General features: G+C 37.8%; 1 protein-coding gene across 1 annotated transcript; it reads left to right on the top strand.

Annotated features, from left to right (window-relative positions):
* Window positions 1–13,081: 13,081 nt before the first annotated feature.
* On the top strand, window positions 13,082–17,272 carry LOC101306915 (respiratory burst oxidase homolog protein D-like). Its single transcript, XM_004299153.1, has 10 exons — window positions 13,082–13,715; window positions 13,817–13,979; window positions 14,108–14,156; window positions 14,265–14,378; window positions 14,471–15,286; window positions 15,436–15,531; window positions 15,621–15,736; window positions 15,819–15,921; window positions 16,020–16,668; window positions 16,785–17,272. The coding sequence occupies exons 1-10, from the start codon at window positions 13,124–13,126 to the stop codon at window positions 16,892–16,894; spliced, it is 2,808 nt and encodes a 935-aa protein (XP_004299201.1). The 5' UTR covers window positions 13,082–13,123; the 3' UTR covers window positions 16,895–17,272.
* The last annotated feature ends 1,099 nt before the right edge of the window (window positions 17,273–18,371 follow it).

The following is an 18,371-nucleotide window of genomic DNA, read 5'->3' as shown; positions in this document are numbered from 1 at the left end:
GGGGTGGGGGTGAGTGGGGATTGAAAGAGATTGAGATGAAATGGAGAGGGAAGGGGAGATCGGAGGGGAAGGGGGTGGGAGAGATGATGAAGTTAGGCGGGGTTCTCTATCACATCGTCCTCTTGCCTTTTCCTTTTCAGTGTTTTGGGTTTATGACATTTTACTACGGTTTGAAATTTTTTTTTCTTTCTGTCTCTGACCACCGTTTGCTTAATCTGTTTAGATCCGGTGTACCTCGGTGTACTGAATCCGTTCCGCTTTTTTTTTATAAAAAAAAATAGTTCTTTTATCTTTTTCACAAACTAAACAACGGCTAACTTATACGGAATAAATCAAGCAGTATAAATAGGGATCATGAGAAAACTTGCACCAATATGGAACATTAAACATGTTAGTTTAGAATTGGTGATCTTGTTGGTTAAATTCCATGGGTACAGTTGCCCCCATATTAACTAGTGTTCTTTAATTCTTACCAATGAAAGTAAATGGGAAAAAAGTGAGGGTTGGGTGCAGAGTTGCCGAGCAGGAATTGGTTATGGAATTAAGGAGGAGCAGCAGCCCAGATAATTGACTACTCCCTTGGTGCACGTGGGGAGCTCTGTTCAATGCTTTCCTTTTCAGGGGGGTATGGTAACCCCTCAACAATGGTGAAAGCAAGCCACCCTATCCAGAAAATATTTAAGCTCTCGTTTATTTTACCCACGAAATTAGTTTTATATCATCCTGATTGCATGGTTCCACATGGACCATGCGAGGTCGTATTGGTTTGATCGGAATTGGAAAATTCAAGATATGGTAGAAAACGGTGTGTATGTACGTACTGGAGGATATATGAGCTTTTCCTCCTTGAGACAGATGAAGGTCATGAAGGAATGATATGTTCAAGTACTCGATCATTTTGTTTGCCTATATTTGAGGTAATTCATTGAATATGTTTGTCTTAATTTATCATTTCTCTTTCTTTGAAAGATTCTTTATTAAAATTTCTTTTAGATATTTGATTCTTTGTGCTTCTCTACTCATGAGACTGAGTTTAGATGATCACTACCGCTATATTGATATGAGATCAAAACTCTTTGGAAGGGTTAACATTATTGTTCAGTTTACCAACTAAATTTCAAAATCAATATCTTTGTATATAATGTATGTTAACCATATTAGGTTTATAGCAATTAAGTCGCATAGTCATTTACATCATTCTACATTTTGAGTCCCTATATGTAATCTAATCCTCCATCCAAACACAATATAGCCTCCCCCTCTCTCTCTCTCTCTCTCTCTCGCTCCCGACCGTTTTCTGTAATCCATAGTTTCTATCATCATGGTATCAGAGCTCGTCGTCACGGGTATGTGACTCTGTGTCTTCTGTGCTTCTTCTTTTTGTTTATACGTTTTCAATTTCAATGCTTTCTGTCATGCTTGCATCTCATCCTAAATATGAAATCGATATATGTGGCGATAAGTTATTGGGTGGTCGGACTATTTAGTAACGGGGGGAGCCTACCAAAGACGCTGCCGTCTCTATAGAAAGATGTGCCACGATTGAGATCTTGGGAGGGACCAGAAAAGTGATCAAAGTTAAAGGAGGAGAAGGAGGAGAAAGGTTTAATTAATCCTGTGAGTGAATGACTCTCTGGACACAGCGAGAGGAGGCCGGAATTAACAAGATTGGATATCAAATGTGGGTGCACATGAGTCTTTCTATAACAAGTTGACGACTTTGAACAGAAACATGTGGAGAGGTCTGCCGACTTAGCAACAGTTGGAAACCTGAGCACATGCACATGAGTATGCTCAATCCAAATGCCCCAAATTAATATAAACTGTTTCTGTATATATGCTTTGAGCCTTTGATGTCCAACTCCCAATTCTAGCTTTGATAGAGAAATGACGTCTTGCCTAATGCCTTAAAGGGTCGATTCATGCACCGAATTGACATCAAAATGGATCCTCTCGTCTTTTTTGTTCTTTGCCAACTTCAATCATAGTCGCGAGCTCGAACAACCGCATATGATTCTAGAAATAACTAAAACTTAATGGAACTCGAATTTATTAGAAGTCATAAATTGTCCGCGAAGTCAGAAATTGTCCGCAAAGCCAATCGTCCTAATTCATATACTCGACACTTCTTTACGTTCGGTTGTATTGTTAAATTTTTTTTGTTAAAATAGTCGAAAGAGATTTAGAATGAGACTAACGACAATTAAAAAGTAAACGATCGACTTATAAAATACTTATAAAATACTATAACAAAGTGTCGGAACAAAAATAATGTAGAGATTATTAGCTAATTAAGCAAGCATATCTTTATGTTTGTTTTGACGATTTCTTCATCAATTTTAATTATCTTAAAGAAATCATATATAATCTTCTTGATAGTACAATGAGTTCACTGCTTATTTGTTCGTCACACGCTTTCTGATCTTACAATTTCTTCATCCGATTGATCTTAACACCGGAGAAACTTATGAATCTTAGCAAGAGTATAACGAATACATAGTTCCATACAGCTAACACTACACATATAAGACACACAAAAGTAGAGAGCAATAACAAACAGGGACGCGAAAATCACCATGGTGAAACTAGTAAAACCAACATGAGACCCTTGTTTCATACAAGCATCACTTCCCCGTCGGAATAAAGACTTGGTTCCGGCACTGCAGACTGTAGAGTGATGTGATGGGGAAGATGAATCGAAAGCCGCCCCACCCGTGTAAGGTAAGGAAATTTCGAGCTGCATGATATGATAGGCTTTTTGGAAGGAATCAAATTTTCAGCTCTATCCAAAACACCATGCAGCTGTCTGCTCTTCTCCTCCAGTTGTATTATTTTGTCAGATTTTCTGGTATTGCCAACCCATTCATTCGTTCACTGATTCGAAAATATCATGAAACTGGATCACTGTTTGCACTTTGCTCTTATTTCTTGCTACTTGCTTAGTGCTACATATACATTTTTTGTATTCTTCTCTCTACCACTTACAGCTACAAGTAGCGAGGCTTTGGCTTCTTCTTCCATCAATTTTGGCCAACGTAACACTTTTCTGATTCGAACATGGAAATCCTTGATTGACTATTTTGGTAGTATTTCATTTCCAATACGTGAAACAAACTCAAAACAATGTCATCAAGTAAAGCATCAAACACACGATCGGTTCCTATTTGTATTTTTCTGTTTTTCTTATGGTTGCATTTCACTTTCGTTTTACGAGAAGGATAGGAACAGAATCATTTCTTTTTCTGGGATGATTAATCTCTTTAGAATAATTAGAAGTCGGCTGTTAATTGGAATCAAAGGTTCCTCCCTCTAATTGCCTCCTTAATTCGGAAATCAATCACTGATTAATTTACTGATCGAGCATCTCTAGCTAGGGATGTTATCCTCAAATCACGTATAAATTGATTTGATTAATAAGATAATACCTGAACCAGATAACTGTATGTTCCAACTTCCAAATGCATGAGGAGCTCCCAGTTTAAGCCATGCAGTTGACTTCATTAAGGAATTAGTTGAATAATTGCGATCACTTATGAACGACTCTAGCTTGTGAGGTCAATCAGTTTCTACGATCGAGTCCAACCTGGTTTTGTGAGTTGCTCGAGTTCTCCATGTGAAGCTCTGTCATTTCTTCTCTTTTTTGTTTGCAAACAGACCCGGACCTGATAGAAGTCCAAAGAGTCTGACGACTCAGAGAAGTAAAAGGCCCAGAAAAGAAAATTTTACTGCTCCTCCAATGATGTAAAATACTAATTATATAATAGAAGGGAAAGTTAATGTGAGATGTCAGTCTTTTACAGCAGTTTGTGGAAGGGAAAGAACCCCTTTTATAGAAGAAAAAGGCTCACACAAGTTTATTACGTACAACCGAAATACATATCTAATACAATATTATGAGTAAAAGAAAAAAAAAAAGTAATATTAAAAGTTCATATCATTTAAATCGTTTGTGGATATGCAAATATTTTGGATAGTTGTATTATATTTAACTTTTGAGTTTATAATTTTTATTCTTGAAAATCATAATACAAAAAAAAATTATGGATGTGAACTATAATTCGAGGACCCAAATTTGAGAGTTCGACTCAGGTATAAAAATCTCAGGTCCGGGCCTTGTTTGCAAACCTCAATTGGATTTTGTAGCTAAATAATAAAGATCAAACATGTGGAAATCCATACCTGGAGGCTGGTGTGACAGGTAGTGTCCACTGTCAGTCCTTCAGAGTTGAGGATACAGGTTTGTCCTGACGATGGTGGTGTAGCGTAACCAAGCTCTCACCTAAACTTTTGATAACCAGAAAGATCAAACATGTCAAATCAACCTTAATAGAAATTGTCTGTTTTACTTTAAACTTCAAAAGATCATAATCTAAAATCAAACACATTTTATGAAATCTCACGACTCACGGTATGTTTATTTTTTTCAAATGTCCTATGGTGTGTTTTGTTTTCTCATTTTTACTAGCAGCAAACAAAATATTTAATCTGAAACCGTTCAAATAATTTGACCTCGCTCAAATGTTTATGTTTTCTTTTTTCTCATTTTTATTATTCACTGTGTTTAATATAATTGGATCCCCTAAACCCTTATTTCTGATCCTAATTACTGCATGTACTGCAGAAATGATCTTTTACTATTCAACATATTTTACAGGATCTATAGTACTTGTTATATATTGGAGAATTCAGTATAACTGTTACTATATGCATTTAGACATCTGGGTCATTAAGATTACACTCTCCTCGCTGCGAATAATCAAATTGAAATGCTGCTCTTACTCTGAGTTGGTTTTTGTTAAGTCAGTTCGTAGCGAACTTTGAGCCAAAACATGTGAGATTAATCAATGTTTCGTCGTGCAATTTGGTTTCGATTTCCTGAGATTAGGCCACGTACATAAAGTATTATTCTTAGCTAGCAATCCCATTAATTAAGCATCCTCACAAAACGAATATTATTAACGAAACCCAGAAATCTGTCACATTATATATGGTCTGATACTGATATAGTGATAATGATGATCCGATCATCGTTCATAAGTTGGGTGTTATTAGCTGTCCCAAATTTTCGATTTGGTGGTTGCTAACTTGATGCGGTCGAAGTAGTGTCGTATGATTTAATGGATGATATGACTCTCTTAATAATACAGAAATCCAGGTATATAATTGCACTGCATATGTGCATGTATAATGTTGAGACTTGAGACTTGAGAGAGGCCAGCCAGCTTCAAAATAGACCAGTTTCACGCACCATGTCGATCTAGTGTTTACGTGCGATGCCAACCACCGTTTTTGTAGCCCCAACTCTATTTATGTTTGGCCAATTTCATTGTTTATTTGCTTCATTACTCGACAATACAGGCTACGTGCAATGTAATGAAAATTTTCTAGTTTCTAACTAGCAGTGTACATGGAAACCATTAATCCCCTCTAAATTTATCACTATCGAACCTCACATTTGTAACGTAAGAAAGAATTTAAACAATGTGAGGATCAAACTCTTTCATCACAATCGATAATTTGGTTAAGTTATTTGCAAGACCGGCTCGAATATATCAACAGCTTGATATATAATTTAACTCAAATTCATAGGTGAACTTTTGCCGGAAAAAAACACACTCACTTGGAATCGTGAAACTGGTATATATCAAATATATGGACTAAATTGAATTCTCTAGGGAGGTGTTTGTTTGCCAGGATTAGCACCCGTATAGGACAAAAAAAATGAAAAATATCCAAACAGATGCTTGGTGGTTCAGATTATTCTAGGATAGAAAAATTAAATCATGTCAGTGTAGGATATGAAATCTTGTTGAAGAGATGTTATATACATAATATGTGTAGGATTTCAACGACGATCATATCGTATCTCTTGACCAACCCTCAATTTCTCTCCCCTCTCTCGCCTCAATTTCTCTCGATCAAATCTTGCTTCTCCATCTCCTTCTACATACGCACCACCTCCAATGTCAACGAGATCGTTTTCATGCAGTCAACGAAGACAACCTCCTTCTCCGATCAGTACAGCCCCAAAGACTTCATCCTTTATCTCCTGGGCCCCAGATCCGTCATCATTCTCGTCGACCCGATCCGGCATGATTGGCAATTGAGATCTAGACGCGAAGATCTCTGGTGCTGTAGAAGCCCTCGTCAGAGTAAGAATACGATCGCCATCATTCTAATGGTAAAGTCAGCGACATGGAGCTGCGAAAGGGTTGTGGTCATGGCCAGCACCGACAGAGACGTTGAGGACCTTGGAGTGCATGGTTTTGGAGAAGGGGTGGAAGAAGATGATGAACAATGAACAGAATGTTATTTATCCTATCCTGCCAAAATCTTCTTATCCAAACACGTGAAAAGATTATAACTAATCCAATCTTAATCTAATCTTATCTGGTTAATTATCCTATACTATTCCTATCATGGTTACCAAACATAGCCTAGGTGTTGATATTAGGTCGGGTCTGTATAATGGTCTAAAATCCTTACTTGGGCTATGTTTAACCCCTCATTTCGAAAAATAAAAAAAAAAATTAAGAAGAAAATATTTGCAATATTCCCCTCCACCTCTACTCCTCGACCAAAAAAAAAGTTCTTCAAAATTTCCAGCGAAGATGTGAGAAGAGTGTTTATAACTTTTGTTAGTCGGCCCATGGTTCATCAATGAAATCATATAAGACACTGTCGATTCATTCATATTTTGTTGCTTAACCAGGTATAGTATAGGCTGCTTAACTAACATTTTGTTGAACTCCAATTCAATTGTGCAAGGTCGGGACTCAAATTGAGATATACAATATATATGGGTTGCACAAAAGAGCCCAATAATAAATCATACTGGACTGTTCTTCCTTCTCTCTTAATTAATTAGTAGTTGATTATCTTCTCCATTTTGATTTTGGTATTTTGATCCTTTGCACCAATAGTCATTTGGGCTTGGTAGCAGGTGGCAGACCTAATGTTAATCTAATTACTTTATTCCTCTGTCTCAAACGGTGTATTCGTACATCCTCAATCTACATTGTTTAAGTCACGAATAGGATAATACTTACGTCCGGACTAGTATGTAAGATGTGTCTAAACTCTTTTTCTTATTTACATACTTTTGACAATGTAAATCAAAATCTTAATAGTTTAAAAGTTGGATTAACTAATAAAGATCATCTATGCAAAAATTCAATGTAAATAAAATTCAGCTAATCATGAGACTGCTAACCTTTACCATAACTGTTATTTGTTTAATGTAATCGGCTAAGCAAACAAATTTCTTCACATTCCAGTTATAAATCATAACTGAAATCAGAGAAAAGTCAGAAAACCGATCACAATCGTGTCAAAATTTCTTCACATTATTTTCATTATTGTCCTTTTCTTCTACTAATTTTTAGTAGAATAAGATCTAGCGGAGCTGACACTGAATTCTGATTTTCCTCTATATATATAGAGTGTATAACTGTATTCAAAGAGATTAATGTTTTGCTTCGTGTTATAGTCTTTCCTTATGGTTTAATTAAACGACCTAGCAGTCATAGCTAGTTGAAGATCTAACGGAGTTTATGCTGAAGATTGGTTATGTTCTTTAGTATAAAGAGAGTGCAACTACGTACTGTGAATAGAGAAATAATGCAGTCTCAAGATTTCTTCCCTTATTTCCTTTCTTTCAAATTTCTACAACATGAATCGAAGGTCCAGCAGAGCTTAGTGCAGACTCTTATTTTGTCCAGTGTAAGGAGAGTGTAAAAAAACAAAAAATAATCAGTGAAATCAATATATTGACATAAAATGTCGTTTAATTAAAAGTGCATGCCCATGAAAAAAATGCATTGAATGATCTTAAGTCTAATAAACTATGCCCCTTTAACCTTGCTATAAAAGAATTACTTGTTCCATCTTTTTAAAAGACCAACAACAGAATGAGCTAGAAAATGTTACCAAGTTTTCTAGATGTTTATATGTTTCTTCTTTCTATTTTTTTTCTTCTCAACAGCATGAGTTTGATTGATTGTTGTTTCTTGTTGTTATTGCTAGCTACAAACCTAAAAGTCTCATACGTCCTTTATTTATTTGTTGGTCTAAATTTTGCTACTTAACTAATCAGCAGTAGTTAGCTGCTGCGAATCTTGCCACCATTCTGAAAATTAATGACGAGTTCTACGTCTCATAGCAAGGTTCATACAAAGTGAAGAGCATAGCGATATAATACTGATTCATCATGCATGTAAAACCAGTCTAAGGAAATTAAGGTACTGATTGTCTCCATGTATAATTATATATATAGCTACGAATTAGAAAGATACGTTTTGTGTTTGTCTGGTTTTCTTGTACAGCATAAAGAGGTGGTTGTGAACATATCTTTGTGATTGTGAGGCCGCGTTTGTATGTAATAATATTGAAGCAAATTCCAACTTCCAGCCGCGGTTTGGAGGAGACTGGAGACTGGAGACCGGACCAGATGATGATCTTGACCCATCCGCCCCACTCAGTCGTCAATCGGATTCCTCCGGCCATTTTCTCTGTGTGCTTTGGTCGGGAAGTCAATCCACTTCTTGTTGGGACTTCATTTCGTTTACATGCATATCCTTATTTGGATATATTCTCATCCTATGATTCCAGCGTAGAGTATTAAAGAGTCCTCAAGTATTTGCATGTAATCGTGTTTTTTATTTATTTATTTATTTTTTTAAACGCGGTACATGAAGCTTTTATTGATGATCGATCAAAAATAGATAACAACAAGAAGACGACTCATCCTCACGGGTTACTACGTAAAAATCGAATTATGTAAAACGACCAAGAAAATGTAAATTATCAATCTCTATGTTGTAGAACCCTAGATGAAGCTTCATGATCAAGAAAATAGTAACATGCTAGCAAGGTAGCTTATTCAAAACACCTAAAATTAAGAACTTCTCAGATTGCTTGTAATCGATATTGATTTTCAATTATTTGAATTTTGAAGTTTATTCTTCAAATGTCTTTTCCCCACTTTTCCATAATACTAATTACAAAATTAAGAGCTATTCATTTGACGGTTCAATTTGTATTGTAACTCAGATTATTATAATTTCAATTAGTCATAAGATTATTTTCTCAAGTATTATATCTGCAATTGACTAGCTCCATAGGAAATCATGCATATATAGTACCTTATACGTACGTTATGAATGACTCTGAAAGTGCCCAATACCTTATGCGCGCATAAGCTATTTCTCTTTACAATAATTCAACATGCATGAACATTCTTAGTCCATCTTACTAAATGAATTGATACATTCTCAATTTATAGTGATTGTACGCATCACCTTGTAAAGAAGACATATGCACTAATCGATCAGTTATTCTTTAACAAATAGGATTAATCATCTGTGCTATTAACAATAACATATATAATTACGAAGATCATCAACAACCAATTAAGGGTTCCAATATATAATCTCTTCTTTTCGTTCTCAATCATAGTGACGATGAGATGATGAGAGAAGTAATCATGTATAAATTGCTTGACTTATTGCTTAAGCACTTTCACACCCATGATATAGACTCCAGTACATATCTAGCTTGTAGACCAAAATTATATATAAACTTAATGGAAATGGACCAAATGGCCATAATCAAGGACTACCTAGCTAGCGTTCACAATTATATATACATAGCTTGGCTAATCCAATAATGGATGTTTTTTTTTTCTTCGACTAGGAATCGAATAATCGATGTTGGAAACTACAAGAGGTTTATACTTAAGTTATACCATTAATTTAATTTATATATACCCCGTGTACCGTGTGAAGCCAAACTTGTTAGATTGTAATTCCTTATGCAAAGGTTGAGCTTAATTATCATACTTATTAGTTTGTTAATCAGTACATTTTTGGACGTCAACCACTTGGCCTCGCTCGTATATCGTTCTACGTACACATGGATGACCGACCCAAATTACGCCATTTTATTTAAAGACTAATCACGTACGTAGCCTAGCTAAGTACGTTTGTGATCACCCAAGGAATGTAGAAATTCCCATATATGCCACAGTCAACAGTCGCCCTTCTGCCCCCATTTGATTCTTGTAAGAAACGGTCTTACGTGCATACAACTAATTTAGTAACATTTAGATGCTGGCGTATGTTATAATTAGTGATTAATACTAATTTACCCAACCTAGATAGCTTTAGTTATACATACAAATGTACAAGACTACTACTAGAATATGATTGTCGTTTAAGGAATAGGAACTACGTACTCCAATATGCGTGGTCTAAAGAAAGCAAATGTAGTCGTTCTAAGCAAAGAATTAGACCCAAAGAAAAGTATATACCGAGACCTTCTAGTGCTACTTTAGAAATTAGAACTGTGGCTTCCTTTGGTAAACCCTATGGTACACCGATACTCCATCCCTATGGAGTGTCGGAGTGTCCGACACTCCCGACACACCGATACCGACATGATACACCAAAATATGTGTCCGATACGCCATGTGGCGTGTCAAAAAAAGTTGACTTTTTGGACACGTTAACTGACATTCCACGTCAGCCTGAGACACGCCACATCAGCGTGTATTGACTGGGAAAAAAAAAAAACAAGAACTAAAAGTCTAAAACCTAATCGCAGAGGAAGCCCATTGTTAATATGTTATAATATGCTGCTGTGTCTATGCTGCTGTGCTTATGCTACTGTGTGTCTATGCTGCTGTCTTATGTTGTTTTGCTGGATTATTATGATTAGGATGAGTTCAAGTGCGGTCTCTACTGAATCTAGTGTTGAATCAACTAAGCCTAAAAGATTAGATGCTCCTCTATGGAAGTATGTCACTATTACCAGCGGGTTAGACAAATCTGGAGGAAATGTTGCCTTTACATGCAATTTCTGTGGAGGGAATTTAACAGGTTCACATTCTAAAGTGAAAGCTCATTTGCTTAAAATCAAATGCACTGGGGTGAATACCTCAGTTATGGGGTTTTAGGCAGTTGGTGTTGTTATGGGGTTAGGAAAGTCGGATTTTCATTCAGTTTGATGAATGTGTTGAATTGGATAGAACTATTTGGCAATCATCATTTAGATTAAATATTGACTCTCTTTTATGTTATTTGTTACAATTATGCAATTGCTTAAATTTAAAACATTATTTAAGCAATGTGATGGATTTATTCATATTTGAGCATTTTTTTATTAATTAGAAATATATAAATAAGTAATTATATTTGCCGTGTCCAAGTCGTGTCGAAAATACAATTTTTGAGTTTTGCTGTGTCGCCGTGTCGGTACGTATCATGTCGTTATATTCATGTCCGTGTCCGTGCAACATAGGGTAAACCTTTCTTTAAGAGTGAAATAAGTCTTTCAAAACTCAAAAAGGGTATCGAGCAAAACGTGGATGAAGATCGAATTGGTGATTTATTGGTGTGACGAACAGTAAATCAAAACCAGGGACTGTGTATGTATATATATATATATATATATATATATATATTTTTAGGTAATTTACACGATGAAGTCTGCTACATGTAGTCGTAATGTCATTGTCTCTGTAATCCACGTTCATATATTTTAGTTTGGTTTATTCTCACCAATCCACCGGCCTTATTAGCTCCACCAGCACTGGTTGACAACTATTAACGTCATCATATCTCTCACAAAACCATGTACAAAATAATGAAGAAATTGTCCTTAATTTAGTTCGTAAGTCTTATAATGATTCAAACCATGACAAAGACTACTTATTTGAATCCTAGAAACGCCCCCGAAGAAGTTTAGCAGTCATAGTTACTCCACTTCTGCCACTAAGAAAGATTAGGAAAGATGTAGTTTGTAACTAACAAAAGCCCTAAAGTGATTGGATGCATATCGGTCTGAAGTCAAGTCGGGTGTGTCGGGCAATCACATTTTTTCACTTTCACTTCAAACTACGGCATGCATGCTAATTAAAAATGGGTAACTTTATGATTATACGGTTAGATATAAACACAAAGAGCAAAGTATTCAACTTTCTCCACGCATTTTCATTTCAGCAAGCTACTACATAAAATTGAGGAAAGAATAATATAGATATCTAGCTTTGTAGTAATAAAATTTCAACAACGTACTCACACAAAGAGCGAATTCAAAGTATTTTTTCCGGCTTGTTTTTAATGTCTAATCTAGAAATATATGCAACTTTTTCGTTTTCTATTAAAGTACGGGAAAATCAAATGCATGAAATTGCAAAGTTGAGAAATTATGTTAAAAAGAAGGTGACTTATTCGTTGTGGATTTAATTAAGCCTTTAAGAATCGAATACGAGAAATCAACAAGAACATAACATCATGAGAAGGTGAAAATGGCAAGAAATGGAAGCGCTGAACTCTATTATTGTACAACGCAGTTGACCGGCACTCGGTGCTTGCTTTTCCTACCACCTTCTCAAATTTACAGAGAGCTTTCCTACCACTTTTTACATCAAGTTAGTTTTTTTTTTTTTCCTTTTTCCGATGACATTAAAACTACAACGGAAAACCACGCATAACACCCATTCCTACCTGTTCCAACTGGAACACTGGAAACACAGGAAGGGGTAAGCAAAATAACCAAACCAGGAGAGAAACTTAAGTAAGGCCTAAAGAAAATAATCTGTCTGCAACAATATTTACCTCTTTATGAACGAAACGGGAATAACAGGAACTAAACTGGGATGTCAACCACCGAATATCTTTGTATTTCAACGTCTACAACGTCATATAAAAAATACAATGATTCCAAAAACGATAACGTGTGCGTATATATAAATCTAATCGATCTTAGTCACTGTGTTGATTTGAGACAGCAATACCCGCCGAGTGTCCCTCCTTCCTTTCCATTTTCTTTTTTACTTATCAAAGTTTTTCTCATGCTCGATTGACTTTTCTCTTCTGAAAATCAAACTCCGTGTTTCCAATCCTCTCCGTCTCTCTCTTTTATCCATTCTCACTCCATAGCTTATATATACACTCCTCTATTTTCAAAGCAGAACCACCAAACGCCAATTCTTCCTCCACCACATTCTTTCCATTTCTGACTCAAGTCGCACATTCTATCTTTTTCGAATCTGTTTCATGTACTTGGATTTTTTTGTATCAACTTTGTCCGTTTGGTTGAGTTTCTGATTAGGATTTGAGAAATGGGAAGCCGTCGGGAGGATCAAGAGCTTTCCTCCGACTCTGAGGTGATGGCGAGAACCGAGAGGAAAGCTTTCAGCGGTCCTCTCGGCCCGAGTTCCTCCTCCGGGGCTTGGAGGAGGATTAAGAGCTTGGATAGGAAGAGGACTAGTACCAGCACCGAAAACGATGACGACGAGGCTTACGTCGAGATAACTCTCGACATCCTCGACGACTCGGTGGCCGTGCACAGTGTTCAGGCCGCCGGAGGTGGTGGCCACGAAGATCCTCAGCTTGCCTTGCTGGCCAAGAAGACTCTGGAAGGCAAGAAATCGGCGTCGTTCCGGTCGTCGCTCCTCCGAAGCACGTCGACGCACATACGGCAGGTCTCGCAGGAGCTGAAGCGTCTGGCTTCATTCTCGAAGCGAAACTCCGGCGCCGGCAGACGCATCGACAGGACTAGGTCCGCCACCGCGCATGCGTTGAAGAGCCTCAAGTTCATCACCGCCAAGGCCTCTGCCGCCAACGGCTGGGCCTCGGTCGAGAAACGTTTCGACGACCTCACCGCCAACTCCAATGGCCTCCTCAACTCTTCTCTCTTCGGTGAATGCATAGGTACATAATTATCACTTAATCATAATTAATTAGCTAACCAAATAATCTCCACGTAATTTTGGTTATTAACCAATTAAATTTGGTTTTGATGACGTACGTAGGAATGAACAAGGAGTCTAAGGAGTTCGCCGGCGAGCTTTTCCGGGCGATTGCTCGGAGACGCAACATTAGCGGTGATGCCATCAATAAGGCACAGCTCAGAGAGTTCTGGGAGCAGATTTCTGACGAAAGCTTCGACTCTAGGCTCCAGACTTTCTTTGACATGTACAATTTTTAATGCTTTTTTCTTTTTTCAATTAAGCATCATGTGGTTTTGATCTTAATTTCTAATCTCCAGCAAATCAAGATGTTTTTATATTAGCTAATCGTTTCGATTATTGCTTTCCATGCAGGGTGGATAAAGACGCCGACGGAAGAATCACAGAAGAAGAAGTCAGAGAGGTAGGTGACCCTGGCCGGCTAGTTTGATTTTTTTGTTAATTACAATTGGTCCAATGTAATTAATGTGTTCTTACTTTATGTTAATTGCGCATGGAAATTTGGATGCAGATTATTAGTCTCAGTGCTTCTGCGAACAAACTTTCCAACATTCAGAAGCAAGCTCAGGAATATGCAGCGCTCATTATGGAAGAGCTTGACCCAGACAATGTTGGCTACATTATGGTATGTTTAGCTCCACAAGTACAATTATTAAGTGTTTTATATAAGTCTTTGATTGTCTTGTTTAATTTGACTCGGAAATAATTGATTAACAGGTTGAAAACTTGGAAACTTTGTTGCTGCAAGCTCCGGTGCACCACTCGGTGACGGTAAGCGACAGCCGAGTTCTGAGTCAGCTACTGAGTCAGAAGCTGAAGCCAACGCAAGAAAACAACCCAATTAAAAGATGTTACCATAAGACTAAGTACTTCTTGTTAGATAATTGGAAAAGAGTTTGGGTCTTGATGCTATGGATTAGCATAGTGTCGGCTTTGTTTGTGTACAAGTTTATTCAGTACAAGAATAAGGAAGCATTTGAAGTGATGGGGTATTGTGTTTGCGTCGCCAAAGGTGGAGCAGAGACTTTGAAGTTCAACATGGCGCTGATTTTGTTACCGGTTTGTCGAAACACGATTACTTGGCTGAGAAACAAGACCAAATTGGGGGTGGTAGTCCCGTTCGATGATAATCTGAACTTTCATAAGGTGATTGCAGTAGGAATAATCGTCGGGGTTGGATTACACGCCGGAGCACATTTGACGTGTGATTTTCCGAGGCTGATTCATGCCACGGAAGAACAGTACGAGAGCATGATACCCTACTTCGGTGAAGACCAGCCTGACAATTATTGGTGGTTTGTGAAGGGGGTGGAAGGATTGACTGGGATTGGGATGGTGGTGTTGATGACCATAGCATTCACTTTGGCCACTCCTTGGTTTAGAAGAAACAAGTTAAACTTGCCAAAGCCGCTGAAGAAACTCACAGGTTTCAATGCCTTTTGGTATTCACACCATCTATTTGTTATAGTCTACGCTCTCCTCATACTCCATGGCATTAGACTCTACCTCACTAAGAAATGGTACTACAAAACGGTAAGTTCGAATTCCTCTCCTTCATTTGGCTATAAATTCAATTATTTTGAATAGGTACCTTGTGTTTGTATTATTTCACGTGAATGTACGTATATGAGAGGTTGATGTTGCATTATGATGACAATGACTCTACTTCTGCGGATTTGCAGACATGGATGTATTTGGCAGTGCCGGTTTTCCTCTACGCTTGTGAAAGGCTGATCAGGTTTTTCAGATCAAGCATCAAGCCAGTTAAGATTCTTAAGGTAAAAACTAATTCTTAGTCCAACTTGTTCCGTTACTCTTGTGTAAATCATTAGTGTTGGTGACACATTGTGATATTAAATCATTGAAGGTTGCTGTTTATCCGGGGAATGTGCTTGCATTGCACATGTCTAAGCCGCAAGGCTTCAAATACAAGAGCGGGCAGTACATGTTCGTCAACTGCGCCGCAGTTTCTCCATTCGAATGGTAGGTAACACAAATTTGTTGTTACGGAATTTAGTTCACAACTACACATTGTGGCTATAACTAAACTAATGAACTGAAACAGGCATCCATTTTCGATTACCTCTGCACCGGGAGATGACTACCTAAGCGTCCACATTCGAACACTCGGGGATTGGACTCGGCAGCTCAAGACCGTTTTCTCATCGGTAATTCATCCACATCTGACCTTTAATGTTGCAACTTTTTCTTTTGTAATTTGCATGATCTCACTGTTATATTTTTCTATATGAATTGGTCGCTATAGGTATGTCAGCCTTCAGCTGCTGGTAAAAGCGGGTTACTCAGAGCTGACATGCAAGAAGAAAATAACCCCAGCTTTCCCAAGATCCTAATCGACGGTCCATACGGAGCACCAGCACAAGACTACAAGAAGTACGACGTCGTGTTGCTGGTCGGCCTCGGAATCGGGGCCACGCCCATGGTTAGCATTGTGAAAGACATCATCAACAACATGAATTCCTTGAAGAACAAGGAACTAGACGAGTACGCAGTTTTGGACGATGTACTGGAGAGTGGGAGGGCTGGTAATAATACTAACAACAGCAGCAGCAGTAATGGCAAGAGCAACAAGAGCAATAAAGGGTTCAGGACCCAGAAAGCTTATTACTATTGGGTGACGAGGGAACAAGGCTCGTTTGAATGGTTCAAAGGGATCCTCAATGAGGTGGCTGAGATGGATGAAAAGGGTGTGATTGAGTTGCATAACTACTGCACCAGTGTGTACGAGGAAGGTGACGCTAGGTCAGCACTGATAGCCATGCTTCAGAATCTCCACCATGCCAAGAATGGCGTAGATGTAGTCTCAGGGACGCGCGTCAAATCCCATTTCGCCAAACCCAATTGGCGCCAAGTCTACAAGAAGATCGCACTGCATCATCCTGATAGCCGAGTCGGTAAGTAGCATTGCCAACTTTAAGTTGTCGCCGAAGACATTTTTGCTCTAGTGCAAGGTCCCAGTAAGCAAAATCATTGATCTTTTTTTGTTGCTTTTGTGTATTATAATCTGCAGGTGTGTTTTACTGTGGGGCACCGGCACTAACAAAGGAGCTGAAGCAATTGGCGCTGGACTTTTCTCACAGGACCTCCACCAAGTTCGAGTTTCACAAAGAGAATTTCTAGACGAGCTAGTATTAGATGATGAGGTTTTGTATATGCTTAGATGACCTAATGCCTATGTAACTGAATCAAACAGTTTGGTTTTGGATAGAGATTAAGGATTATTTAGATTAGGGGGGGGGGGGGGAGATTCTTTGTAAATTGTATTGCAGCCAAAGTGGGAAATAAAAGGACCACTCCCCTACTAGGTGGTGGGTGAGTGCCTGCCCACGAGTAGTACCATAATTTGAGGAAGAAGTTTGAGGAAAGTGGCCAAGAAGGAACGGACCCGCCGCAGAGAGTGACCACCAAATAATGGAGATATGGTGATGCTGTGTCATCTTGAAATATCTGTATATCACCACACCAGCAGCCACAGCAAGATAATGTACCCAATTGCATATATTGATTTATATAACAATACACTTCTTTTTTTGTGTTCCTTTGGAGCTTTTTCCACATTTTAGTGAATTCTTTACTATTGTGTATGTCATTTCTTTGATTAAAATGAAGAGCCAAAGCAGATTTGAGTCTCCTTTCTATTACTTGATTTCATTATGCTGATGACATGCTTACAGTTACAAACTTCGAATATGAAGGGAAAGGGGATTGGAGAGAAAGAATGAAATAGGTAGATCACGAGAGTCATAGGAACCTCTTATATTTTACGGATACGGGTACGAGATCGGTATCCAACAAGTTATAATATGTTAATACGTTAAAATCAAAATATGTCAATAGGATACGGTACGTTGATATTTTATTTTATTTTTTTAAATAATAAAAGATTATGCGATATTGTTACGTTGATACTTCATAAACCATTTCGGATATTCCTTTAAACAAACAGAGAACATTTTCACACAAATTGAATTTAGCAAGGCCATGAAACGACCTTGTTAATTACTCCCTCTTGGTTTGAACAAAACATTTTGGTTCCGCATGAGTCTTGACATGCATCTTCTACTAAACAACTAGATCGAGCGTCTTATATATAACTGATTTGACACCCCATACGTCGAAGAATACTATATTTTGTCAATGAGATTTCTGCCGTTGAAGTTGAACAAATATACTACACTTCTGTTCCATGGTCAATTCAAACATGCTCGAGTCTACGATATCACTTCATGCTTAAGTCTTAACCTACCGCCAACATTAACAACCACACTCTTGATATTCATACTGTGTATTACTGTTTGCAACTTTGCATGCGTGAGCAAAATCACTGATCTCAAACCTAACCTAGCTAAAAGCTAGCCACATATCTGATATCTTGAACTGAATATACGCAACCTGTCATAGCGATATCTAGCTAGGTGGTCAATTATTTTTGCATACAGAATCATTTTGAATTGGCAAGCTTAGGCTTATTAGGTGGGAGACAGCATGCAGTGATGCTGCTAGGGGGATGGACTATATATTTTTCAACATGTGGTTGGTATAGATTATGTATTCACGTATACTATAGCAGTATAGCTAGGGGCTGGATTCGTCACGT

The sequence above is a fragment of the Fragaria vesca genome, linkage group LG5 (genome assembly GCF_000184155.1).
Source record: "Fragaria vesca subsp. vesca linkage group LG5, FraVesHawaii_1.0, whole genome shotgun sequence".
NCBI classification, from domain to species: domain Eukaryota; kingdom Viridiplantae; phylum Streptophyta; class Magnoliopsida; order Rosales; family Rosaceae; genus Fragaria; species Fragaria vesca.
This window is presented reverse-complemented; position numbering and strand designations above follow the sequence as displayed.

Coding starts and splice junctions, on each gene's coding strand:
- LOC101306915 (XM_004299153.1), top strand. CDS start 13,124: ATGGGAAGCCGTCGGGAGGATCAAGAGCTTTCCTCCGACTCTGAGGTG. Junction 13,980..14,107: donor CTCCAGACTTTCTTTGACAT/GTACAATTTTTA, acceptor CTTTCCATGCAG/GGTGGATAAAGACGCCGACG. Junction 14,379..14,470: donor ACAATGTTGGCTACATTATG/GTATGTTTAGCT, acceptor ATTGATTAACAG/GTTGAAAACTTGGAAACTTT.